This window comes from Ornithodoros turicata, chromosome 1, assembly GCF_037126465.1.
Source record: "Ornithodoros turicata isolate Travis chromosome 1, ASM3712646v1, whole genome shotgun sequence".
Taxonomy (NCBI): domain Eukaryota; kingdom Metazoa; phylum Arthropoda; class Arachnida; order Ixodida; family Argasidae; genus Ornithodoros; species Ornithodoros turicata.
Genome location: NC_088201.1, coordinates 35,596,683 through 35,624,596, shown reverse-complemented (window position 1 = coordinate 35,624,596; position 27,914 = coordinate 35,596,683). Strand labels below are relative to the sequence as shown.

Below are 27,914 nucleotides of genomic sequence, written 5' to 3'. Positions count from 1 at the left end.
ATAGAATAGCTTTGACGCTTTTCTTGCGCGTAAGCGAGGATGTACACTCACAAACAGCACGACGGGTCATTGGTTGCCCAGCCTGCGTCACTATTCCCCCCCCCCCCTTCGCTCTTGGTTCCTATACCCTCACTATAACGCGATTCTGTATTCGTGAACGTACGAATGCACTGTGAAAAATGCATCGCAAAGTGTGCAAAGGCCTTGAACTGCGGTGACCCTGATGTTGGTTCGTCGGTGGTGCTTCCATTAAAGCGTCGCTAAGCCATCAAAGGAATCTTCACCCGCGGAAGACACGCAGCCCTCCTCCCTGAGGCAGGCGGCCTCAAGATGCTTGTTGAGGTAGGATTTAAGGGCGAATGACTTTTGGCAGCGTGAGCACTGGAAGTGCTTAAATCCTGAATGGGTCTGCATGTGGGCGCGCAAGTTGGAGCGGTCGGCAAAGGCCTTCCCACAGTGGGCGCACCCAAAGGGTTTCTCACCCGTATGGGAGCGCATATGGCCCTGCAGGAGCCAGGGTCTGGAGAAGGCCTTGCCGCACACCTGGCACTTGTGGCTCAGATTGTGTGTCAGCACGTGCATGGCCAGCGCCGGCATGGACACGTACACTTTGGCGCACGTGGGACACTTCTTGGCCAGCTGCGAGTCCGGGCTTCGATGGGTCTGCTTGTGCCGCGATAAGTTGGAAGAAGTCGCATAGTGCTTCCCACACTCGCCACACGTGTATCGAGGATGCTCTGGACTCCTCGGGGAAGTGTCACGACGTCGACTGCGACCGTCTGTCAAAGGCGGCTGGTCGCGGGTGTGCTGCTGGATAAGAGGTTCAACGGGGTCAGAGACGACATCAACAGTGCTGGCGACTTGGTCGACTAATGCGTCGTACTGTAGTGCAGGAGACAGCTCGTGGTATTCTTTGGCATCTGAAGGCCAGGTACCGCTGTCGGTGGTGGCCGGAAGTACCGTGACGTCAGCGGGACTGCTCTCGTACAATGGGCAATCTGTGAAAAAAGGTGACTGTCAGCGCACGAATAATGACTCATTCCAGCTTTCAAACTTTACACTACATAGCGCACCCAGGCAGCTCTGAGAAAGTAAATATAGCTAGCGTGTTTGAATGTGAGAAAGTACCCATTGGTGCGTCCATGTTTTGCTCTGTAGTTAGCCTTACTTGCGCAAAATCGCAACTCGCGCATTGTGCTACAGCAGAATGTAAAATGTCAACATTTAAAACACAAAGGTTCGTCCCCTAGCTGTGTTGTAAGTGGCACGATGCATCCAGTAAGAACAGGCTTCACAAGAATATGCGACATTGACTCGAAAGAAACTTAACGACTTCAGTAAAAGACATCGCCAGTGGATATCCCTCAGAGCAACGTTACGTTGGCACCCTCATTCTTCGCCTTTGATTTTACGTACTAGTTCCCAGTCCGTAAGATAACCGTAAGCTTACCGGACGTTGTACTATAAGGGGCACAGTATGGCGTTCCAGTGGACATTACTTACAATGAGGAGGTAGACCGGTGCCCAAAGGGGTTCGTCGATCTCCGATTTCGGCTACATTTGCTAAGATAATGATGACTCAGTGACGGCACGGCATGACTTGTGACTCTTTATTGCATGCTGTGAATCCGTCGCTTTCTCTCGCACTTCCCCACAGTTTGCCACCCCCACTTGCAGTCATCTTTCACCATATGCGGTTGAGCGTCGCATTTACCCGTGTACTTAGGCAGCGTCATGGCCTTGGAAAGTCGGACTTCTGCCCAATAGGTGGCGTGCGGGTGCGACTTGCAGCATGAAGGGCGCAACAAAGTGATCACCTTTTGTGGTCACTGATCAGCAATCACTATGATCGTTCACCTTCTGCAAAATTATGGTGGTGGTGATGTTGAAAGAGCTCGCCGTTGTCGGCCTCACAGAGGTGGGCAACGTCACGACTGACGCCCTGGGGAATGTGCGTCCTGGGCCGATTTCTAAGGGAACTGTGCCGACATATGTCTGAAAGCGTCTGAGGAAAACCCAGGAAAAACCCGAGACAGCACAGCCGGCACCAGGATTCGAACCCGGATGCCTCCCAGTCTCGACGTGACATGGCCAGCACGCTAACCACACTGAGCCACGCGAACTGGTCTGCAAAATTATGCACTCTTAAAACATAACTTCATCGCATAGAACGATCCTAGCCAACTGTCATCCCGAATGACATCGTTCTCTTCCGTGATTTGTTGAAAACAGGAGGCGTACGCCTTTTTGTGACGCTTATGATAACTGTCATAAAATGGCGTACGCCCGTACTTTCCACCAGTTCCTTCCCGTTTTTAACTGATCAAGGCGGAGATCAATGTCAGTCGGAACAGTGAATGGCTCCACGATTGGTCCGCGGCCGCGCATCAGCTGTAATGTCCCCGCCTCTTCTGGAGCTTTTTAACGATGACCGACGTCGCGAGCAAACTGTAGCCCGCCAATGTAACCTAATCATAATTGTCTCACCAATTCTTCAGGTGGCATTGGAATAGCGATCGGAAGCAATGGCGGACAGCAGTTCCACATTATCATACGTTCTGTATTCGTGGGTGTGTGACGACATCACATCGTATACCTTAAAGTAGTTTGATGTTCTAGAATCTCGGAGGTAGGCTCCACGCAAGAAGAAAGGCAGGCAAGACTGGTCTATTCCCTTCCGAACAGCTGTTTTCATCTTCCGGTCTAACTTCAATCTCCAGAAGAGCATCAGGCGCTTGCTGTGTTCACAGAGTGCAGACTACTAAAGGCTTCAAACAGCTGCTCTGCTCTGTGTTTGGGACATAAATTGTATTCCTACAAGGGTCGTTCTTTAAATACACTTAAACTTTAAATAGACTTTGAATGCAATGGGGCATGCATGCAATGCTTAAATGCAATACTTCAAAGTATTCGCGGTGCGGATTAGACATCGCTGCCATCGCTGTGGCAACTCTCTGGTGCCTTTGACGTAGAAAGAAGTGGACTGCTGTCGTATAGCCACTGCAGGACATCTTTCTGGAGGGCACATCTGTGTGGAACGTCTTTCCTCCAAGGTGTTTGTAAGTGCTCAAACGTCGCCATACCAGCACTGGACAGCTGTTTCGCCCCTCTTGAGCCATCAGGCAGACAACGTTTGAGCGAGTACCGTCAGAAGGTCACGTCAAAAGGCCACGTTCCACGTGACCTTCTGACGCCACTCGCTCAAAAGTTGCCTGCCTGCGCACTGCTGATGATGGCCCAAGAAGGCTGAAACAGCTGTCCAGTGCTGGTATGGCGACGTTTGAGCACTTACAAACACATACACTACATACAGCCTTCGGCTACTTCCCCCCCCCCATTCCTCCAAGCTCTAAAAGTTGCCCGAACAAATGGTAATCGCTTGGGGCGGAATCTGGGGTGTAAGGGGTATGGGGCAAGACCTCGCAGCGCGTTTCGGATAGGTTTGCTACCCGTCATATTCGCTGTGTGAGGCCGAGCATTGTCATGAAGAAGAATGACCCTTCCGGACAACATCCCTGGCCTTTTCTTGCGAATTGCGTTTCGCACGGCACCCTTTATAAACGTGGAGTTGTACTGGGCATTAATCGTGACCCCTTGCTCCAAGAAGTCCACATGGATGGCATCCTGCATGTCCGAGATGACAGTTCCCATGGACTTCCCAGTAGACGGCTGCATCTTGCTTTTCTTTGGCGGCGGGGAAGTGTTATGTCTCCATTCTATGCTGCTTCTTTTTGTCTGTGGGGTGAAATGATGCATCCAGGTTTTATCACATATGTGACGATTGATTGCAAAAATTCGTCCTCCTCGGACTGAAACCAGTTCAGTAGCTGCTCAGAGTCTGCCATGAGCGCTCCCTTCTGGTCACAAGTGAGGTGTTGGGGAACCCATCTTGCACAGACCTTGCGGAACAGTGAGTGCTCGTGAATGATTGTCTCCACAGGGCCAGCATTAATATTACGCTGGGCTGCATTGTCTCGAACTGTTATTCGCCGGTTTTCGTGGATGGCTTGCTCAACGCCTGCGATGTTCACTGGCGTGAATGCAGTTGGACGAACGTGTCCATATGGTTCATTCGCCACCATATCCCGCCCTTCGACAACTGTCTGCATCATTCGTACACTCTTCCCCTTGATATCGTTTGTTCCCCATACTGTGCCTGTAACCTTTGCAAAATGTCAGCTAGTTTCACGCCTTCACAAAGAACTTGATTTTGCATCTTTACTTTACTGGCTTTACATTACTAGCTTTACTTTACTAGCTAGCTGGTTTACTTTACTAGCTTTACTTTACTGGCATGTAGTATAAAACATACTTTACTGGCTTCGCACTGGGCTTTCAGAGGTGAGTTTCTCACCCTGACGGGAGGACATCACGTTCCACGTGACCTTCCGACGCCACTCGCTCAAACGTCGCCCACCTACGCATTGCTGATGAAGGCCAAATAAGGCCGAAACAGCTGTCCAATGCTGGTGTGGCGACGTTTGGGACTTATAAACATTGATATTGCATCGTTTTTCCACAGCTCCAGACACTGCTCGCCGCATTGATAGCCGCCGCTGCTGCGCGTGCCACTGACCCGAGAAGGATTGCACTTCGTTCTCCGATCGTTTTATTGGATTACATTTACTCACTGATTTTTCTCGAGCAAAAGATTCTGTCAGCCTTGAACGACCCTTGTATATTCCTACAGTCGGTCTTGTAATATAAAACATTGTCCCGGGTTCAAGAATCTTACAGGTTCCAAAGAAATACGGAGAAGCTAATCGTGATGCACAGCCCTCTACGGAATTGGTGTCAAGATGTTCACATCCCATTGTTGGTGTTTGTACGTGTATGAGTTACGGTTGCTTTCGATGTAAACCTTACATTCTGAAGAACCGTCGGTAGATGTGATTATCGACGTAAAGAAATAGTACATAGGCTCCATGATCACGTGTTTGATCTCTATTCTGGTCTTGAACTTCTGGCTTGTACTTCGCACGCGCACAGTTGACGTACGAAAATATATGTACGTGAAAGTCTGGAACACCCACGCCAGTTGATATGCAGGCTGTAGTGAAGGGGTGTAACAAAAGACGGCACAGCACCGTCAGCGATTATAGGTGACGCGCATTTCAAGTTGTCTGTTTATAGGTTAGATTCGCTGGGTTAATAAACTTCACTTGCCCAGAAAGTTCGTTGAGCGCCACTACTCCCACTTTCGAAAAACGTGGGAAACTTTTACGTCAACTGAAGAGAACAAGATTGTGAAGAAAACTGAAGAAACGAGAAATGGACATGAAACGAGAAAACGCATTACTGTATTCCACAGACATCGCAGAATTCATTGACGGCAAGCGAACCAGTATTGGGCCTGCCCGTCTCTCGGCAATTGTTCTCGCTCAACAAGCGTCAGCCCTGGAGGAATAACGAAGCCGTCACAAGCCAGCCGCGTTGCAATGGCGTCTGCCCGAGGCGGTCGAGGTCACTGCGGAAGATAAATAAATCGACCGGTCCACTATTCTCCTTTTGTGCGCCACCGAACATATCAACAGTCCGCTGCCTTTGACAGCCAACGATGGGCCTTTTTATTCTCCCGCTTCTTCTATTAACTGTGCGCAACGATTGCTATTGCTCTCTGCAGGAGATAGTTCACGTGCACAGATTCAGAGGCGTGTTATTGCGGTCCATGTCATATATGGTCAACGGTTGCGCCAATTATGGCGCCTGATCTTGTTGTGACGGGAGCTATAGTTGACTACGCAGGTACAATGCCTAAAAGGCAAAATCCTATGCACCCAATCTCGCTACTGCCATTTACGTTACCTCGCACTACGCATGCTTTATAGTTGCATTCGCAATTTGGCTTAGGTGATAAAGTTATAATTTAGTTGTTTTGTTCTTTGCTTATGTACTTACAACGAGCGGATGTACACCTGCACTTGACTGACGCAAATACATGCAACATGACCATTCGCACCAATCGGATATCTTGATATTGAATACAGGGATGGGGGCATCCCTCAAAGTAATACATCGTCGCATCGTGTGTGCCATATATGGAAATCAATTGTTGAGGCTACTTCGAGGACGATGCTGTTTCTTATTCCCAGTTGATCCCAAAGGAACGAAGGATACACAGAATACGTTAAATTTCAAGGTGATGCTTAGGTGCTTAGAAACATTACGCCTTTGCAACTCTGTGGTATGTATGGAGCTGTGAGTTCGATTCGATGCATGAACAAATATTAATAGTTAGGAGTTAATGTTAGAATCCAACTACCAGTTTCACGAAGAAATATTTCGGCAAGGTGGAGTTGCTTACGTCGACGCAGCTCCTCGCCTATGCTGTGATTATGTATACACGCACTCACTGCGATTGTCACCTCACTGTCTTACCCTATATAGAGAAGTGCGCTATTGCACAAAAATTACGGACGAATTACAAATTGCGCGAAAAGGATGATGTACAAGTATAGACGTAGAAATCCAGGGGTCCGAGAGCTCTTTCATTTAACTTGTCTGTCTGGCTTAAGAATCAAGTGAGCAAAACCAATGGTGTGGCAAGATGTTGCTCTTCTTTATACCAACCAATCAAAAGCAATAGTATGGATGATGAGGCGACACCTCTACCTCCTCATTATCGGTAACATATCGACTGGAAGCAGTCTGCCTGGGAATGGCAAACATTATTTTAGCCCATCAAGTATCCTGTAGCAAAATGCATGCTTCGCGAAAAGGATTAGTTCAACATTTTACGAATATAGCTGGAACACTTTATTTACATTTCACTTATACTCATTACAGAGGATCAAAATGGCTTGCCAGGGCCATGCCTAACTCGCCAGTCGGCACAGCCTAAAGAAAAGGGCCCAGTTGGTATCATATAAGAGGAAGTATTCAAATAGCGTCGCTGAGGGCCAGCCAAGAACAAAACTAACGAAGTACAGATATCACGCAGTACGGCGATTTCGCACCCGCCAGTCCGGCTGCCAAAGTTGGTAAGGTGACATCACAGAAAATCTTTTGTCTCCGTTTCTCGCGAGTGTGGCCGTGTAAAAATATAAATAAAGAGTCCTCGTAGCTCGAAGGTGAACACACCACATCCGAGAACGAACCGTGACCAACAATACCGTATAGTGGCGTCCAAGAAGAGACGCCTGCTATAGACTCGTGCGTCATCTAGCACTATACACAAAATTTGTTTCGTTTGAACTGTGTGAGTGCAGTAAGGAACGGTAGTATTTTTTTACCAGCCTACGCCTATCAATATATGGATTCTGCTGACAAATCAATGGATGACTGACCGCAAATATACTACCTTCGTCGCTGTGACACCTAGCTCTCCCACTACACAGAAGGAAGCCGCAGGAAACACTTTCGCATGCATTACACGCGTCGATGGTTCCTCCCATAAATTATGCTCCTGCCTCGAAGTGTTCTGGTCAACTTTTGAAAGCTCGTCTCCCCCTTTTGCTGGAAAGCGATATTCAACAGTATGTCCGGCTACATGTTGTTTCTACAAACGAGGCTAGTCCATTGTTGATGAGCACACGATTGCCCCTTCTTAATTAAAGGGAATTTTTGATAAGTGGACGGCATTAATCTGATTACATTTTAATCTGTTGAACGTTCCCTAAGGCGAGCAAAAGCTTTCAGTTTTGTTTGCGCGCATATAAAGCGGCCTTCTTTCAGCGTAATGCTTGGTAGTTGACCCTTCCGGGCAGAGCTCTAAAACGATGCCACTTGATTGCGGGCGCTGTTTACCCTGCACGGCGACCGGAATAGACTAGGGTAAGGTTGTACGTTTAACTGCACTTAAAGCTAAGACAGGTGGAGTTGCACTTGAGGATGTGGGTAAAGTACGGTCAGCCGTGTAATAGCGACATCATTAATTCGAGAAGAAGAAGAAGCCATATATAGTTTTCCTGTTTGACGCGGCGTTCCGATCCGTGTATGTGACACATTGTTATGTTGATGACACACACACCATGAACAGCGAGGAAAACAAACAAACACCACCTTGACACATGGCCAACAAAAATAGGTAAGGAGAATTAGAAATTAGGACTAGACGCCCTGCGGAACATACAGGGTGTCCAGGCTAGCGTGCACCGGGGTCTAAAAAACGCACGGTGCGTCATAAGCGAATGAAAGCTGCAGAATATTGTGAGAAGTCGCGTGTTCTAATCGCCTGTATTTTTTCATGATGACAGATTAATTAATTAGCTCACTTTTTAATTATTCGCCTTAGGGCCAAAATGTGAATTGGAAGGTTGTAGAGCGTGTCGAGAAACACCCATCGCAATGTTTCCTACATCGTATACGCCTCTTGTGGAGTTGTTTTCCTGGCCCCGCGAAACGCGAAAGTGTACCACGTGACACGTGGCAAGCGCATCGACGCACGCGTCTCGATTTCAGAGCTCTCCCGCGTCGCGACTGGTCGCTTTCGCTAGCAGACGGTTCTCGGCAGCCAACAAAAAGTGCGAACGGACTTGATGTCATCACACGCCAGGAGTTCCATGGGCATGATATCGCCACCGCCACGCGCATTCTTGTAAACTCATTATCTCAGGAAATTTGCACTTGCCAAAGGAAATATTTTGCGTGACGGTTCTTGAAGGTGGCATGTTCATATTACACGGTTCCAGGTGCTTTCGGTGGTGATCTTGATGGTGATAGGATTTGCCGTTGTCGGCCTCGCAGAGGTGGGCAACGTCACGACTGACGCCCTGGAGAATGTGCGTCCTGGGCCGACTTCTGAGGGAACTGTGCCGACATATGTTTGAAAGCGTCTCAGGAAAACCCAGGAAAAAACGCAGACAGCACAGCTGGCACCGAGATTCGAACCCGGGTACCTCCCAGTCTCGACATGGCATGGCCAGCACGCTAACCACTGAGCCACGCTAGCTGGTCCAGGTGCTTTCCATGCTCCTTTAAACGACGTGACACAACAATTAAGATTCCGCCAATCACGAACATGCTTCGGCGGCCGTAGCTATGGAGACGAGCCGTCATGAGCCACACAGGTAGCCACAGAGAGCCTGCGTTTGAAATCATCTGCGGCGAGTGGCTGAATCAAGACTCCACGTAGCGAGGAGGAAGAGGGGGCATAAAGCAAAGGCTTTCTTTATCTGTAGGTGGCGTTGAGAAGAGACGTAGAAAAATTCCAAGCCAATGGTTACTGTGTATTTTAGCTACGGCGAGAATGTAGTGGAAACCACCCAGATCAGGACAAGAATTGATTCGTAAAAAAACCTTGAGTAATGGGCACTGAAGCACATCGGTACTGAAACGTAGGCTATTTGGCTGGTATCAAAGTAAAAAACCGGACATGTTGGTGTTGATCTTGCATGATGAACTAGCACTGGGAACGGGACAGAGAGAAGAGACGACACCAAGCACCTGTCCTGTCGTCTCTTCTCTCTGTCCTGGTCCCAGTGCTAGTTCATCATATTTAGCTGTTGTTCACAACACCCAGCAGCATATTTCCATTAAAGACAGGCAGTTGACGAAAAGGCAATAGCGGTGGGATTCGAATTTAGCTGAGTGCATGTCCCTGCGTTCCACAACATGGCTTGATGAGTAGACGAGATGGTAGCTAGCATAGTGTAATAGACAAAATCTTTGAACTGGAACGCGGATGGTATGTGTTTGCATCCTACCGCTGGTGCCTTTTCAGCAACTGTCGTTCTTTAGCACATGACACACCCAGATCGAACAGTCACCGCATTATTGATGCATGGACTCCACATGACCTGATAATATCAGCGTACGAAGGCATAAAAATCACAGTATGAGTCCAATTCTGCTAAAGCGTGTAAAGGGGACCAGTGTTCCTTGGAAAGTGGAGAAAAAAACAACAACAACAACATTGCTTGATGGTGCTGCATGATATTGGGCCAGGTGTCTAGCATTGATGCCAACGTGAACGGTGCCTCATTAATGTTATTCAACATGTCTCGTAGAACCGCCCTTGCGCTGCAATACATGTCACAGTCACAAACAGCAAAGCATAACATGGAGTCTTTTTTTTCTTCTTGTGCCTGTCATCATCATCTGTGGAAGGTGTATTGTTCACCGATGTCTCTGTTCCGTGCTAGTATAGCTCTAATATGTGTACACTTACATTCAAGAGCTTTTATTGCAAGAACCAGTATTGAATAAAGCCAAATTTTTCCATTGCGCTGTTCAGTGTAGACTCCGCCTACATAAAGTTTAGGGAAGCAAACTCCCGGATATATCTGAACCATCCTTGCACATAAACTGCCCACAGTGGCAGTACAAACACAAATGAACCGGGCAACAAGCGGCGTTGTACCTATCGCTACCACATGGCTATCCCCTACATGAGCTCCCTGAACCCCAGTTGCCGTTATCTTGTCCACTTTTTACCTGTAGTGGATATGCGTTCCAGTTCGATGACGGGTACCGATTCCAATCCGTTCCGAGAAGCGCGTGGGGACTAAGTGATCATGCCACATTCAGCAGTTATGGAGGTGTGGTTGTCGGATGACGTAAAATAATATTCTACTCGAAGATAGCGTCGACGTTTCACGAGTAAAATAAAAATGGCCGGGAGATAACACACTCTTGAAAATGAACTTCACCTCATAGCACGTTCCTAGCCAACCATCATCTCGAATGATATCGTTACCTGAATTGATTTGTTGAAAACGGGAGGCGTACGCCTTTTTTGTGACAATTATGAACAGCATAAGTGTCACAAAAAGGCGTACGCCTCCCGTTTTCAACAAATCAGGGCAGATAACGATATCATTCTAGATGACGGTTGGCTAGGAACGTGCTGTGAGGTGAAGTTCATTTTTAAGAGTGCAGATGCCACCAGCAACTCGGCACGGCTTCATAGCAAGAAGATAACAAAAATGAATAAAAAGCGAGCAGCTTTCAGCAATCCTTGACAAAAATCCTCATACGTAGAAGAATCGTATACGATCGCATTTCGTATACGTATATCGCATACAATATAAAATCTGAACTTCACCGCATAGCACGCTATGCGCCAACCATTGCCACAATTGATAGGGTTATCGTTTCTGATTCGAAGAGAGAGGGGGCGTACGCCTTTTTGTGTCAGTTTGGTTATATGATAATTGACACAAAAAGGTGTACGCCTCCCTCTCTCTTTGAATGAGAAGCGATTACCCTATCATTCGTGGCAATGGTTGGCGCACAGCGTGCCATGCGGTGAAGTTCAGGTTTTATAGTGTACGTATGAAATACGTCTGAAATTGTGGGGCATTTTTCATTTTCAGTTACCAGTAATTGTAAGCGCGATTTATATACTAAGCTAATTGGAAATCTTGTTACCCATTCATTAACCATTGTCGCGGGTATGTTGGAAGAACGACAGTGCATATTTGTGTATTCATAAATGTTTGGTGTTTATAGGTGGTTAGGGAAGACTATTGCATGACGGTCAGGTTGATTTAGCCAACCAACTGCAAGTTCCTTTATTGGTATGTTTTTTTGTGTTTTTTTTTTCACATAGGATGTACCATCAAGCCATCGTTTTCTTTTCCCTGCAGCCAATACAGTATATCTTTAGGGTTTTGGGAATTAGCTTCTTTCTCTTTTGCTTACCGATTTTAATGTTTACGGCGTAGTCGACAATGACAAGAGTGGGAATAACAAGCAGAAAACTGTACATGTTACGCTTATTTTACCCATAAATGCTCTAGGAATTCCAGCCTGATCCGCATTTATGTGCATTGAACAACAGAACATTGTCTATACAAATTTGATGCGCGTGGGAGCGGTAATATAAACTGGGGGTAAACGTAGCTAGAGGTAATTACAAAATGTTATTAATCAAGGTGGTTGCCGCAGCAGGAGGAAATGGATGCGGCACAGTCGGAAATACAGATGACGAAGCAGTACGTTCCCAAGCCAAAGATGGAGCATGGGTTGGAATAGTCAAGGTCGAATGAATGAATCAATAATAATAACAATGATAATAATAATTCGATTCAATTTACTTATTTATTCATTTATTCATATATTTATTTATTTATTATTATTAAATAATTCGTGCAAATGGACTCTGCAAACAGAACTTCACCGCATAACACGCTCTGCGCCAACCATTTCTACGAATGATAGGATCATCGCTTCTGATTTGAAGAGAGAGGGAGGTGTACGCCTTTTTGTGTCAGTTATCAATGATAACTGACACAAAAAGGCGCACGCCCCCTCTCTCTCTTCGATTCAGAAGAGATAACCCTATCATTCGTGGCAATGGTTGACGCACAGCGTGGTATGCAGTGACGTTCCATTTTTAGAGTGTGCGACCTACTGCGACACGGCTTACGAATGCGATCCAAAATATTTGGGATTGGGATTGTTCAAAATATTTTCTGTTCGTAGTACAGTAGTTCGGTAGTAGCCCAGGGGTTTGCTTTGTGCTAGTCTAAGTATCGTGCTGTATTTCGTGGCTACTAAACTAGCATCTCGCGATCGTAACCTTCTTGCAGGAAAACTGTTCACAGGATAGGAAGGAATGGTTGCTCATGCACAAAGGGAGAGCCTTCGCGGAAGACCAGCTGTTTACTGGGCGATCGAGCCGGACTATCGAACGGCGCCCATCTATTGGAGAGGGATCAACAAGTGCGCTACGTGTACTGCTCTCCTCCTAATTCTCCCATTTAATGGGCGCGCCATATCGAACCTTCGACGCTGTCCTGGTGTTCCTGGTTGCTGTCGGCACGACGCCTTTTCATGGCCGCCGGAGAAAAGGCCCGATAGCGAGCGCGCCATAGGGTGCCAGCATGTGTCCTCGTCGCAGGAATTGATTCGTCGAGGAAAAGCTTCGCTATCCGGTCGCGGGGAGGCGGCTTCAGTTATTTCAAGCGCGTACAGACTGTTGTACTCACCGGAGTTGGGTGAACGTCGTGACGTCGTAGTATCAACTTGTGTTGTAGACAAATTGGACGACTTCCTATAGCTTATCGCAAATAACTAAATAAACAGATTGGCCAATTCTCTACAACGTAGCATTAAAGAATCTGTTTTGTGGTGGGCGCGTTTATGTTACGGAATGTTACAAAGACCGTTTAAATAGGCGCTTGTGCGATCTCGAGGCCTTGAAATATACGTACATATATCAGCAACGCTCTAAACGCCAGTTTGACCACGTGCGCACAGGTACAGGTCAGCACTCATGAAACACCTCGTAAAACCTGCAGAGTTTGTCAAACACAACGCCATTATTGCAAAATTTGCAGCTGTACAGGGACGTCATATAGTACTTGAATTGAATCTAATTCGAGCGTATCTTCGATAATTGGCTCTCTGTTTGCTGGTCGAAGTGTTCCTTTGCTAGCCCAAAAGGACGAATTAGAATACACCTACAGCAACTTGTATTTGCCCTCTTAGCATATAAGGCGCATGCAAACACCTCTCTGTAGAGAATGTTTGTAATTTACTGCAAAAATAATCACGGGCACTTTTCTCATATTAACACGGAGCTTCCGCGGAAGCAGAGAGGAGTGGAAATCTGTGGACCCTATACAGGGTGTCCCAGAAAACGTGTCATTGAATTATAATAAGAAAACTACGCCACCTAGAATCATGCGGTCAACAGCATTTGTTCTTATTAGGTTTTTACCACCTCCTAATGTGAATGTCATGTACTCCAAGTTTAATTATGTAAATATTTGCGAACTGAACTCGGAAATTTGCCAAGTAAAGGTCACTTTTTTACCCCACCAATATGAAGAGCGTGCCGAATTCACTCAAATTCATGATAATTCACAGTGATATTCACGAGCTATCCCTTCGGAAAAAATAGCCCGAATATCATGATTTTCAGAGCACCGGACCATAGCGCGCGATGACTTTTTGAGCGCAGTCGCTCTCAGTGCGACGAAAGGAGGTTCCGAAGCCAGCCCACAGAGTGATAGTAGAAAAAGTAACAGTTCCTAAAATTCGGAGAGGGAAAGCATAATGACAGCGAAAGTCGGACGTGATAAGCCGTGCCTGTTTTATCTCGTTCTGCGATGTCGGGGAGGGCTAGGTTTCCAACCTCCTTTCGTCGGACAGACAAAGATTGCGCTGAAAAATTCATCGTGCGCTGTTCTGTGCGACCTCCGTAGAGCATGATGTTCGGCTATTTTTTCCGATGGGATAGCCCCTGAATATCCCTGTAAATTATCATTAATTTGACTAAATTAGACACGCTCTTCACATTGGTGGGGTAAAAAAGTCACCTTTACTAGGCAAATTTCCGACTTAAGCTCGCAAAAATTTACATAATTAAACTTGCGTTACACGACATTCACATGAGGAGGTGGCAAAAACCCAGTAAGAACAAATGCCATTGACCCCATGACTCTAGGTGGTGTAGTTTTTTTATTATAATTCAATGACACGTTTTCTGGGATACCCTGTATATGTAGATTCACTTTTCCTTTACATACTCCGTCGATTGCATGTTGTAAACGCTACAGTCTGAAAAATCTTATTGACTTGCTCTGTGGTGACAGGCGGTGTTGCCTCTGTCACATGAATCACATAACCGGTGGTCTGTATCTGCCGTCTCGAAGGTATCCCCAATAACTGCATGATGGCATATAGTGGTAGAAGATGTAGAGCATGTTGGTTGACTCGAAAAATGTCGAAGCAACGCGTTCCACTAGCAAGAGAATGATGGAGGTTGAAGAAAAATTTTGAAGTATGCAACTGAGCGTTGTGAGAGTTGTATGGTGTTTGTCCCTCTATGTTTAATTGCCTCATCCACTGCAACGTTATTGAAACAACACAGGTAACGACTAACCTGGGAAAGCTCTAGCGTAACTTCAGCAGGGGAGAGGGTTACAGAACGTTGACTCGCGTTATTGTTCGGGATGTCAATGAACTTCGTTTCTACACAATGCACCGTCAGTTCAATCCCGATGTATCTGCAAGGCTTTGGGACGACTGGTATGGACCAGTAGATACAGTCTCTTGAAGTCTAGGGATCTCATACCACACGCGTTGACTGGTTCTCGAAAACAATGCTGCGTAGGAATTATGCAAGCGACAAATACAGCTCCATACTGGGGAAGCCTAAGTCTGGGCACAGGGAAAAACGACGACAAGACACAAACGACTCAAATACAGGTTTTGCAATACGTTTTTGCGGAGTATGATCTCGTCGTAATAGCATTGCAATGTGTGCAGAACTCCCCATTTTTTTCTTTATCACATCACCATCGATAGATGATGTTATCCTGCTAGGAGTTTGCGCTTTATTAAGTTCATGTCACATCGTGCACTTCGTACAATGACTAAACCTGTATATGTAAACGACGTAAACAACGAGAATTCCTGGCGTCAGCACCTTTTCCTTGAGTTGCTTAATCTGTATATGCAAATTGTAGACTCTAAAAAAACAGCTTCACCGCATAGCACGCTATGCGGTGAGGTTCTGTTTTTAGAATAGTTTGAAACTATATGTCCAACTTTTGTCGTGTCCACGAGGCGATTTCTCCATTGTTGCTTATTCTCGTTGAAGCTAAGTGTCTCGGACGCTGTACACGTGTTATCCTACGACAGCAGCTGTGACCCCTGATACCTATACTGGCCAAGTGAATCCGATTCAGCGAAGGCGTGTTGCCTCATTATGTAGCTTGTATTATAGAACACGCACGGATTGAACTGCATGTGTGGCATAAAACGGTGCCACGCGAGCGGCCGATCCCTCACCACGAATATTATGTAGTACTTGAATGCCATCGAAGCCGCGGTCCCGACCAGCTGTTGCAACTGTACGCACCGGTACACTGCGGGGCGGGGAAACAGCCCGCTCAGCTTTTAGCAACCGTCCCCTTCGGGGTGCTGGATGGGTATTCAGCTTTGCCTTTTTTATATGTTGCCCGTCTGGGTTGTGGGACGGCTTCCCTGCTGAACGCACGCGAACATATACAGCTGCGCGTTGAGTGGATTCTGTTTGAAGGCTGCAAATGTTTCTGAATAGTTGGAGCACCCATAAGATAATTTGTAACAATCGAAATCGTCCATAGTTTAATAGAAGTCCTCAAATATATAAGATTTACGAATATTGATAGCGCAAGTATTTAAAGGTGACGGTAAAGGTTATGGTGACGTATGATGCCAGCTGGGGCGAGGGTAACAAAAGCAAAAAATTTGTTGCCCTGAATCACGCCTGACATAAGCTTTAAGTATGGCGTGTGACACGTACTTGTTGCTAAGGTGGTGTGGAGTGTCTGGTCAACGCATCAGAAGTATAATACGACACAGTCTAGGAATCAGATGAAATTTGAAATTTGTCTACTTCCCTTCAGCGTTGTTTAACAAAGACCATTATATCAGTATTATACAACTGAGATCTGCATTAGAATGCGCTACGACCTTGTAGTGTGAAAGAGCAAAATGAGCAAACGCACAGCACCAGTAGAGCGGTGCTCTAATTCCTCTCTCTCGAAATACGCGTCACCTGTTACGAAGAATGCCAGAATAAGAGGCACTGCAGTGCCCTGCAGTGTCTCCTGTATCTGAACTGGCAGACATCTCGACGAAGTGGCCGTATTACCAGCTTGGCGTGCTTGCAGAAAGTGATCGACAATTATGAAGATAAAAGCGCGGAACCTGTCGACAGCGTTCGGGCAGAAGAAGAAGGAAGGTAATTAGGTGCAGGCCGACAGCTGATTGAAGTCGATGCACGGATGTGCGATTCCTGAGAGACGCGGGAGTTCGTCCGAATCCAATGTACAGCGTAGCCGTATTGAATTTCGGATCGAAGCCAGAGTTATCTGTGAGCGCTGTGGCGGCTCTACGCGTACCATCGTTTTCCGGAACCAGTTTCTCGGAGTAAAAATAAGAAGTAGTAAAGAAAACACGAAAGAGCTAAGAGAGGGGAAAAACGAGGGAATGGGAAACGTAAACTGCTGCCGATATCACATACTCTGCGCTGCCTCCTAGCAATTTCGATCCTCTGGCTCCATCTTGCCGTTCAAGAAATCTACTTCTGGAAACGGGCGTAGGTCGTGCGAATGGAACCAGTCGCGGATGCTTTGCATTATGCCTCTGTGGTTTTCCGAGTCGATTACCGTCGCCGGCTCATTCAACGCTCCACGTTATTAAGTGCTTTCTCACAAGAAACAATAATGAAGAGGTGCTTGTCGCAAACTCAGGGAATAACAGGTTTGATAGCCTATGGGTACCGTGACTCAGTAACCAACAGAAACTTTTGCTACGGAGCCGCAGGAAATCCCTGAAGGAGCAACGACATCGTAAAACGTAATCTCTGTCATCTGTGACAGCGCTGTTGTGAGCTTATATTTCTTGCCCTGCGCGTTCTGTTAGGATGCTATATTATGTGATGCCGTTTTCGAGCTTCACATTATGTGTATTTACGTTACCTCGTGTGGAGCAATAATTGCTCGATTCTGCTAGTCTGCCGAACAATTTTCTCTTCGAAATATTCGCACTACCAAACCTCATATCTTTCCCTCTACCTTCCATCATGGGATTGCTGGGTTTTTGTTGTGTATATACCGACATTTAGTATATCGCATACTCTCCAAAATATATTCATTTGAGGACCAGTTGATTCTTCTTCTGTTTTCTGTTTGCATGGGGTTTCGCAACCGTGGGTACGTCAGAACTTTGTCGCCTTTGTCAGAGCTGGAAAGTAACAAACGCCTAGGGAGACCACACGTCACTAAATAGGGGAGCGGTCCAAAGGGCAGGTCAGCGTTGAAATCCACATTTTTTGACTGCCTGTCAAATGCATCACGGATTACATCATACTGGCATATTTCTGTCCTATTTTTCTTTTTCACATTTATTGCGTGGTATGGTGCTATACTGAAGAGTGTGACCGGATAACATATCATTGACGTTACATATATTTCAATCTGCAACGCGCTTCGTAGTATACATAACGAATTGTGCAGGGTATACACACATAAAAAGAAATTATTCTGTTCATTCTTCTTCTAAAACTCATTTATCAATTCTGTAAAGCCTAAAGCCAACGTCACTGAAACGATCAGACAGACCACTAGATGTTGCCTGTCATGCTGCAGTATAATCCAGGTGTCTTTGATCCCACAGGAGTGAAGGACTTCGCACAAATGCTTTTGCAGTGGAATTGTTGCCGCATTTCTGATGAATAAGTGCAACAGCAAGTTGAACAGTGCTATAATACGTGTAACACTCCTCTTTCATGTATTCTATTATAACCGAACCGCATATGCCTTGAGAAGCAATGTTATTATATCAAATAGAAATGTGCAAAAGTACAGTACGGTAGCAAATACGACAACAACAACAAATACCTGATGATGATGACATATGAGGTGTTTCACCGCAGAGCTGCGCTACCCTACTTCATTACATGAGTGTTATTATGTGACCGAGATATGAATAAAAATGTGTGGAACAAACACACACATCGCAGGTGAGGCATGCACTGTAGGCATACGCTACCGGGTGGATACGATAAATGTACTATACACATTAAAGACACACTGGCTGCTGACCACTAGAGTTCCGTTCAGCCGACAAGTTCACTAACGGCAACTGTCCCTCGAGTCCCTAGTGAAGTGTTCCCAGGTGCATATGCAGTCAAAGAAAATGGAGCCCAGAGAGTCACGATAACATCACGGCTTCATAAGCGCAAAAATGTAATCGCAGAGATCACAATGTCTAAAGCAGCTGGAACATTCCGGTGGTTGTCAAGTGCATCTGTTATCGCCGTCCGATATCTTCTCCTATTCCGACACATGACGTCTTGGGCCTCTAGCTTGCGGCTTGCTACGAAATGTTTGATATCTTTAATGGAGGATGCATTTTCACTGATATACTGTAGGACGATCGTGAGGTGTACTTTACTTGCCCTTTACTTAGGTAGTTTGGATCTCTCTAGCTTGATATTTTGCTAGTTTTGTCCGGGGCCCTCGAGAGATGTGTTACACTGTCACATGAGGTTACCTCAAAGTGTTTAAAAAAAAAAAGAAAAGAAAAAAAGTAATGCGACATTTTTAGGGACAAGAAATCGTCAAACTCTACATCAAATTTCGAACAGGGAAACTTTTCCCTCTGGGTCCTCCATCTGTATGGACTGTACTACCCATTAAGCTTTGTAAAGTTTAAATAAATTCAAATTAAAATAAATTCAAATTCAAAATATTGACTATAGAGTTAATTGCCATTCAGGGCAACAAAGTAAGGATGCAAAGAACATTGGTGAGCATGCTGACTATTGGACTCCCGAAGAATGCCATTGATGCATTTTGTGCATTTGATGAAACACTACCGCAGGTTTACATGTCCCATATGAAAGGATAATTGAGCCCTATTCGCCTAGCTATATCAGTTAACACATTCTTATGGAATGTGCACTCTACGGCCCGCAAAGGCAGATATTGTGTGATCAGCTTGCTCGTACAGCTCCCGTCAACCTTAATAATAACACTGGAAAAAATTCAGTCTCATTTCCGAGCGCGATAACAGCCACCCTGGGGGCAGTGGGGGAATGTTAAGTGAACGAAATCCTGGCGTTAAACTAACAGAATAATTTTGTTCAATTAAGATTTCCTCACGGCCCCAAGGGTTGCTGTAATGGCGTTCGGGCACGAGACCATATTTTTTTTCAGTGTTATTATTAAGGTTGATGGGAGCTGTACCAGCAAGAGACCACTCAACTTAGCTGCACTCATTGGCCCCTATGAAGATCATGTGCTCCATCGGCGGGTTCTTTACCTGTTCATCTCCTCCTTCATCTTCTTCATATAATGTTCCACGTGCAGTGGGGTAGGGTACTGCACCGCCGCGGTGAAACACCCCATCTCATCGTCAGCATCTATTGTTGTTGTTGAATATCAGTTAAAATAATTGAGTTCCAACAGAAACGCTTCACCCGCGTGTGTTTGGCAGCCTGCTATTAAAAAATATTCCACACAAAATCCTTAAAGCAAAATATTTTGCTTTTGGTTTGCAAAATATTTTTTCTGTTTCTGACGTATCTCTGTCCCTGTTCCACAAGACACAACATTAGGTTTACCTGTTTCTAACATTAAACTCGAGGAACCAGTCTGAGATATCATCAACGTCAACGCGTCGCCATGAGACGTGAAAACAGTAGCTTTGCAACTCTTTGTACAAGCCCCATTGTCCATCTAGAGGAGAAAAAGATCACAGCTACCGAAATGGGTGTAGCGGAAATGCCTTTCCGCTAGCATTCTGAAATATAGTGAGATCGCTACTCCGCTTTTGCAAAGGATATTGGAGAGTTTTAGCTGTAGCGTACGCAATCGCCTACTAAAACTCTCGAGTACTAAAACTCTCAATTATAGCATCGCCTGAGAGCGGAGCGAAGGGCTTTACGTAGCAAGGTACCCATGATCGCAAGCGAAGCCAGTCGGCGCGTGCTTTAATTTCGGCCACCTGAGGATTCTTCAGTGCCAATAAGTCTCCGCTTAGGACACACACAGCGTCCGTCATGAAAGGCGATGTAAGCAACTCGTGGCCGGGTTCAAACCTGCAACCTTGGGATAAATGAAAGTTCACTATTGAACCACTGAGGCTGGTGGAAAGATGTGCCCCAAAAGGAAATGCTAGCAAGGTCGAATTTGCACGGGCTCCCCTCCATTCTCTTTGTTTGTGTTGGAAGGTATTTTTGCCTCGTTGTCGTTTTCTCTTTCTATTGATTTACCACCTTTCCTACGTAATGCGCTCCACCGAACAATCGATATGTCTCAACCTCTAACGTCTTCCTTTTTTTCCAGATTTTTTTTGTAGGACACGTAGCGGCAATATAAGACAAAAGATTCTAAAAAACGTGGTGCTCTGTGCAATTAACACGTACGAAGTAAATCAACACAAATTGTTGGTCCCGGTGATGAAACAATGTTCGCAGCATATCTTGTGTCACACTGACTCAATATGAAATACTTAATAGTCACAGTGTCTATCTATCTATACATATAGAGGGTGTTTCACGAAAATCCCCCGGCTGAATAATTCGTGAACAGGTGGCGCTACCGAAGAAATTTCTGTTTGGTAAGGATCCTTGGGACATCGGCCATGAACTGAGTAGTGAGCGGCTCATTTGCATACGCTCACTACTTAGATAAGCATCTTAACTTTTAACTTTTACTTCGCGCGCTTATGGAACCTCTGTTTTACGCATCCGGACCTTCAGTGAAAAATATTGCGAGGAAAAAACCGCATCGACACTTAGTGATTTTTTCGAGTAATTAATAGGTTTCGGTTTACATATTTCTTGCGCGGAGCAGTGCATCAATGCGCTCTTTGGATCAGCTGTCCGGATGTCAATTTCGTGTTCATGTTCATGTTCGTGTTTTGGGGACGAGACTTGGGTCCACACGCCTCCTAACAGGAATATACATTAGAGTTTTGTCCAGTTTTGTCCATGATGTGCCGATCGCCACCGTGTGACTGAACTGAACTGCGATGCGCATGTTTTCACATTCAAACTGCAAAGATATTATCTGCGCGCTTGTCAGCATCGCGCACTGTTTACTATGCTCAATCGAAGACCTTTGGATCGTGTAAAAGGAGTGAACGCGCCACGCAGTGATACGATAATCTAAGTACTACATTGATGACACGAATGAAAGCGAATAAAGAGAAGGCGTTGTTTGCATTCTTCCTGTTGATGCCGTTGACTGTTTGCTTCGGCAGACGAGTCTGGGAGCGGCGCAATCGATTTTAACGAGGTTATTTTTTGAAAATGACGGGAGGCATGTCTTCGGCTTAGTATCTGTGGCTCCCGCTACAAACTGTGTCGAGGACAGTTTCACTTTAATGTGTGTGAGTAAAGGACAAGGATGCCAACATGTTCTCGAATTAGACCGGAGGCAGAAGTATAGGATGCTGGTATCGTCTCTCGGCAAGACCGCTTGTTTTTATGCTGTTTTCATTTCTTTTCATGTGTATCTACAGGGTGTTTGCTCTAACGTGTCCAGAAATTTCATTTAAAGCGAGCGATAAAAGAGATACGAGCGCTACTTTTCAGCTACTTGACTAAGAAACGGGTGCTACTAGTGAAGCACTACCCGTTTCTTACTCAAGTAGCAGAAAAGTACCACTGGCTTTTCTTTTATCGCTCGCTTCCAATATAATTTCTGGACACGTTAGAGCAAACACCCTGTATAGCGGATCATATTTAATATCTTGAGGCGTGCATTGGACAAGCAGGATGGCACTTGTCCGTCGTTGTCCTCCGTCCGTGTGCGTTCTTCACCATGCTTACTAACATTGGTAGCTCGCGTGGCGTAGTGGTTAGGATGATCGCCTTCGACGCCGAGATTTAGGAGGTGACGCGGGTTCGGATCCCGGCACCGGCTGTGCTGTCTGAAGTTTTCCCTGGGTTTTCCGGCAGGCTTTCCAGACGAATGTCGGCACAGTTCCACCTAAAGTCGGCCCAGGACGTATGCTAACCCATCTGTCCCCCACTCTCTCCTCTCTCCATCTGTCCAGTCTGTACGCCACAGTTGCTTCGCGGTGCTAACATTAAATTAAAAACAAAAGCTGTCATTGACTGCGAAGTCAATACGATATTTTGAAGTTATGAAACGAGGAAGGTAAAGGAAATTGTACTTTATTAAGGTGTGAAGGGCCTTTACATATATAGAGGAATATATTAAAGGATCAGCATAATACTGGACTTTGCAACAACAACGATTTGATAATGATGATGACATGCCATGGAATTTGCAATGGAGTACTGTCAGTATAGGGTATTGTGCAGTCAAATTCTGTTAGAATAAATATTTTGAGCGATAAAGATTGGTTCCTTTTCACCTCTGACTACTCACTTTGTTTATCCTTAATGAATAAAGCAACTCATTATTAATGCTGGACTTGCAAACTCTCCACTAAGGGACAAATTGGTCCCGCCTTCAACCATGGTGTTGTACGTGAACAACAACAACGCAAAAGCGGCATATTTTGCTAGGGAGCTATACTGCGTCCATTTGTTATGCTAGATGAAATAAATTATTCGAAAAAGGAGAGGGCAGGAGTCAAACAGCTGTGGACAGCCTGGTGGACAGCATCAGCCCACACAAGAACATGGCAAAAGGAGAAGGAATACAAAGGAGTAATCTTTCTACCCAACAGCGACGGAGTTTTGCTACTCATTAACGGGATGATTTATGAGTTGTTCTGCGTTGACAACGTTTCAAGAAAGCCATGTGGGAAAATACCCGGGAAAAGGTCAGTACTCCCACCCGGAATGGTCTCTACAATCCTCTCGCTTCGCCGCTGACACCCCAGGAAAAAGCTCAAAGGAGTTCTGACAGTTCGCCACGAGTTACGCCAGTGAGATATAAAAGACAGCTACTTGCATCGATATGGACCTGTATTCCAAGTTTTCGAGCAAAGGGATAATAGACGCGGAGAAAATCGGCGCCACGAAGAGCGAAACTCATCGGGCTGCGAGATCACGGCACGCATGTCTGCAGGGAGGAGGCCGCGGGAGAGGCCACGTGCTCACCAGAACCAATGGTAATTGCCGAGGCTGTCGCTCCTCTGACGTCAACACTCGATGTCGAAGGTTGTTCAGGCAACCTCCGGAACAAATTGGACGTTGCAACCAGGACGGCACGGGATAGTCTCGACGTCGCAAGGTTGCACCAGGCTTACCAGTGCAACTGAGGACATCGGTATCGCACCTTCAGGTTCGGCGACTTTGTTCTTAAGCGAGCGGATAGGAGGGCGACCCTTTTACGATAAATGCATGCTCGTCCAACCTCACTCAAAGGCTTCGCGGTCGCGACACGGGCCAGGGAACTGGGCCAGTACAAGTATCGGACCCGAAGTCCTATCACCTCCGAGACCTCGACGAAAAGAGAACCGATCATCCTCAGTTTCCTCCTCTTCAGCACCCAGACCAAGATGCACCGCTGGCGTACCATTTGGCGTCACCTCCTTTATTCAACCAGTGTCACACCGATGACGAGACATTTACTTCACAATTCGTGGTGTGAATCCATTCCATTCTTTTCAATTTATATTTATCAACTACTAATGAGACACACGACGCAAATAATTGTGGTCCTGACAGTGGTCCTGTTTGACTTTGTCCATATGCAAGGTTAGCAAGCTCCCAAGTTTGAAAGTGTCATTTGGGTCTGGCGCCAACTCATCGTTGCAGCGTTTGACCTTTGAAGCTTTTAAAGATATCCTTTCGGACACAGGGCTACTTTCTCGTCTTTAACCCTGTCATCTGATCATGTCAGTGCTGGTGTGGTGCACTTGTGTGTAGGGGAGATTGGGGAGAGTTGTCACACTTTTTACTACGGATTTTGTCGCGACGAAAGTACGTTCGTCAGTCTGGTGAAACCAGTGGTGTAGCCAGAAAAATATTTCGGGAGGGATTCTATGGGGACTTTACGTGGGGGAAGAGGATTTCACTCTCTTTCCCTCTTCCAAATGCACCACCAAATGTACGATTTCGAGGAGGCGGTTTGAACCCCCGAACCTCCACTGGACTACGCCACTGGATGAAACCAATGCTGGATTGTAGTGCTATCTTTTGGCTGCACAACGCACATATTAAACAAAAGCTGGCTTAAAAAATTGTTTATCTCTCCGGGCGGATGTTGTCAAGTAGGACAATATGCCCCCAGTAGCGGGGCAGGTCGTTTCATTTCTCTCGTGATGTTTATTGTGGACATGTACCGAATAGAAAGCCTATTGGCAGTGCATATGAAAAACAAAGTAAACGAGAAGGAGAGAACCGCTAATTGCCGCAACTGTAGCTATAATTGCGGCTTAGGATCAGCAGAAAAAATGTACGACATAAAAAAAAAATCGTTCCTGCACTAGAAGCATGTCACCACCATCTAAATATGCGATCACTGTTAAGTTGTCCCAGCTAAACAGATGTGAATAAAACTTTCTGGGCAACAGCTATGCAAAGAGCTTCAATCACGACAACTGCGTACGGCGCGTTGATGTTGGCGAAAAAAAATGAAAAAACAAAAGGGAGAGATGTTGTTTGGAATACGAGACGGAGGAGACACGTAAAAAGTGCTCTGCGGAGTGGTTTGTCACAAAACGTTAATACGTCTACTCTGCATTGTTGTTAGCTGTTGGTAAGTGAATACAAGGTTGACCGCTGATCATACTATATACTATAACAGCTAATACTGATACTATAACAGCTGATATACTATATAACAGCTCTGAACGACTTCCTTTTGTTTGTTTCATTCGTTTCGAAACACAAACTATTTATATAGCAACATCCACCAGCCAGTGCCTTTTTGTGGCTAACAGTTAATAACTGTTTTAAGAACTGCGCCAGAGGATGCGATTGCCAGGGAAGTTCTCATACCGGATTTCTTAAAACCGGATGTGTAGCGCTTCCTGCACGCCTGGCGGCAGATACGCAAAGTATGAGACAGACTTTTAAGCATAACCGTTGACACAAGAATATGAATTTCATTTTAGAATTTAATCATGCTTTCGCGCGCCGTTCAAAATCTCACCTGACAAGGCTACTAATCTAGACCATTATTAAAATTATTTGCTTTTCTTTCTCGTAATGCAAGAAATGAAATAAATATTGCTGATATCGGGCGTAACATCCAAGTGTGCGATAATTAAAAACACATTTAAGGTATGGCCTTTCTTCAACGTCACGAATCCCAATGTGTAACAGGAAAGTTCGTTTCCTCCACGATTTCCTTCAGACAGTCGTGCGACTATACTCTGCTGATGACGTCACTGGTCCAGTTAAGTTATAAGTTAAGTTATTATGTTAATTTATGTTGCTTGTTAACTCGAGCGACAGTGCTAGTTTATTTTCCAGTGTTGTACAAAAGTATCTCTGATGCTTAGTCGCCGCATTTTACTCGTGCCAATGTGATTAGGTGACGTCTTTCACCTGTGTTGGAGCATTTGCGAAACAAGAATGACAGACACCGGGTCCTTCTCATTACAACTTGGCGGGCAATTATCTTATTGCTGGAGGTAGTGCAGCCGCTTGACACGTGATGGCTCTCGACCAATGGCGGGCGTGCAGTATTGACGGCACGATCAGCGTCGTCCGTCACGTACACTTTGCCGTCGATTCATTTCCTAATGGGAAAACGTCAAGCCAAGCGTGCATACCACCGCTTTCTGTTGCTGTGTGTCGCAGGCACGTAGTGTCTCCCAAGCCGGGGCGCAGCGACACACGAATGGTGGCTTGGTAAACACGTCCCACGCTATCGCATCGTCGGATCTGTTGCTCTCTAAAGAGCACCGAGGATACCCACAATTACATGTATCTAGTTATTACACAGGCAAGCATAAAGTCAAATTGCCGTTTGCGAATTTTCCACCAAATTGTAATTCAAATACTAACGAAATAATAATAATCAAGAGGCAATGCCAGTTACCAGACTCCCCGTCGTGCATTATTAGCTTAGCGTTTATCATCCTTATGCTTATTAAAAATTCGTAATGTATTGCAGCATTATGCATCTCCCTATAATAATTAGATTCCTCACTTTCTCCAGTACATGCGTTATTATGCTTAAATATATCGTATAAATAAAATTGAATATATCCATTATATATTACATTTCATATATACCATGAGTAAACAAAGGTTGCACCATATAGTGGTATCGAAATGTAGTTTACAAACCGTATAATCAACACGAGAAATATGTTGAACATGAAATAATATACAATCTGGCTGTCTATAGTGTAAAAGCCGAAGTGAAAAAGATCAATGAGTGGTTAAGAGTACATACGATGGAGCTGTGCCGGCTCCGTGTCATTTTGTGCTATCGTCAAGCTCATGTGCACCAAAGACAGTTAACTGTCGTATAAGATGCTTTTTTAAAACATACTATCACGGAGCGAGTTCTCCAAGGCTACAGGTGGCATATCCTTCGATTCTGCAAGCAACATCTCCTACCAGGCAACAAGTAGCTCAGGCAATAACCGTGTTGCGCTCGTACTTGTGGATTCACATTTGGGTCCTGCACTGTGTCCCCCTAGTGTCGACTCTGTGGCTCCGAACTTTCCAGTCGTTCTCTTCTGGTTAAGCCGTTACGATAAAATTAACGCAACGTGTGAAGGCTTGTGTGCTGCGCACTCTAATAAAGGCGTAAGACAAGCGGATGCGTTGTTTAAGGCGGCATTACTTTGGCAAGTGAGAAAACACGATGCTAAAATGGTAACTTTAAAAATTGTGTGTACAAGGGCAGCGCAAACATAACAGAACATTTGTGGAAACAGACCTCCAGTTGTCTACCGCGAATATGTCGGAGCTAATTAGAGTGTAGTGTGATTGTGAAGCCTATCCTTCGACTGGCTGACATATCATTGTTTCATAAAAATCGACAATACTGTTGTCGACAGTGAGAAAAGAAATGAATGACACACTGTCCAGCGACTTGGAGCAGTATATGCGCGCCACTATTAGCGTGCACAAATATGATCGAGTAAACGGAATTTCTTATGCTTTCTGCTATTCCTGCTATTTATCACGGGGCTGACATTAATCTCTAGATAAGCGCGAAATGTTTCTATCTCGCTAGTGACCGCTACGCTGCCCTTATTAATTTAATGGCGCATGTCCGGATGAACACGCTACAATAACGCCACACGGAATCGGCTCTCAGAGCTGCTCAAAGAACAGCTGTGAGCGCCGTTAGCCAGATACATCTGCAACTTACCATAAGCAGGCACAGACAGTGTGCCATCGGCGCGGCAGGGCGAGCTGGGCTGCGGACTTGGTACCGGAGCTGCCTCGGTCGGGCTGGACGGCTCCCTGTACCAGCGTGGACCACCACCGTGATGGTGGTTGCTCACCGGGTACTTGACCTTCTTCACCAAGAATGATCGGGGCATCTTCCTTATTTTTCCCTGTTTCCCTTTACATTTCCCCGCTTTCTTCCCTTCCGACCGCAATGGCCGCAGGCGCAACAACTGGAGCCATG

General features: G+C 45.6%; 1 protein-coding gene and 1 long non-coding RNA gene across 2 annotated transcripts in view; one reads left to right on the top strand and one right to left on the bottom strand.

Annotated features, from left to right (window-relative positions):
* The window catches only part of LOC135377982 (uncharacterized), a 291,104-nt gene that overhangs the window by 73,247 nt on the left and 189,943 nt on the right, over positions 1-27,914 (top strand). The window lies entirely within an intron of this gene.
* On the bottom strand, positions 120-27,914 carry LOC135377980 (transcriptional repressor scratch 2-like). Its single transcript, XM_064610766.1, has 2 exons — positions 27,651-27,914; positions 120-998 (listed from the first exon to the last, which is right to left on the bottom strand). The coding sequence occupies exons 1-2, from the start codon at positions 27,823-27,825 to the stop codon at positions 250-252; spliced, it is 924 nt and encodes a 307-aa protein (XP_064466836.1). The 5' UTR covers positions 27,826-27,914; the 3' UTR covers positions 120-249.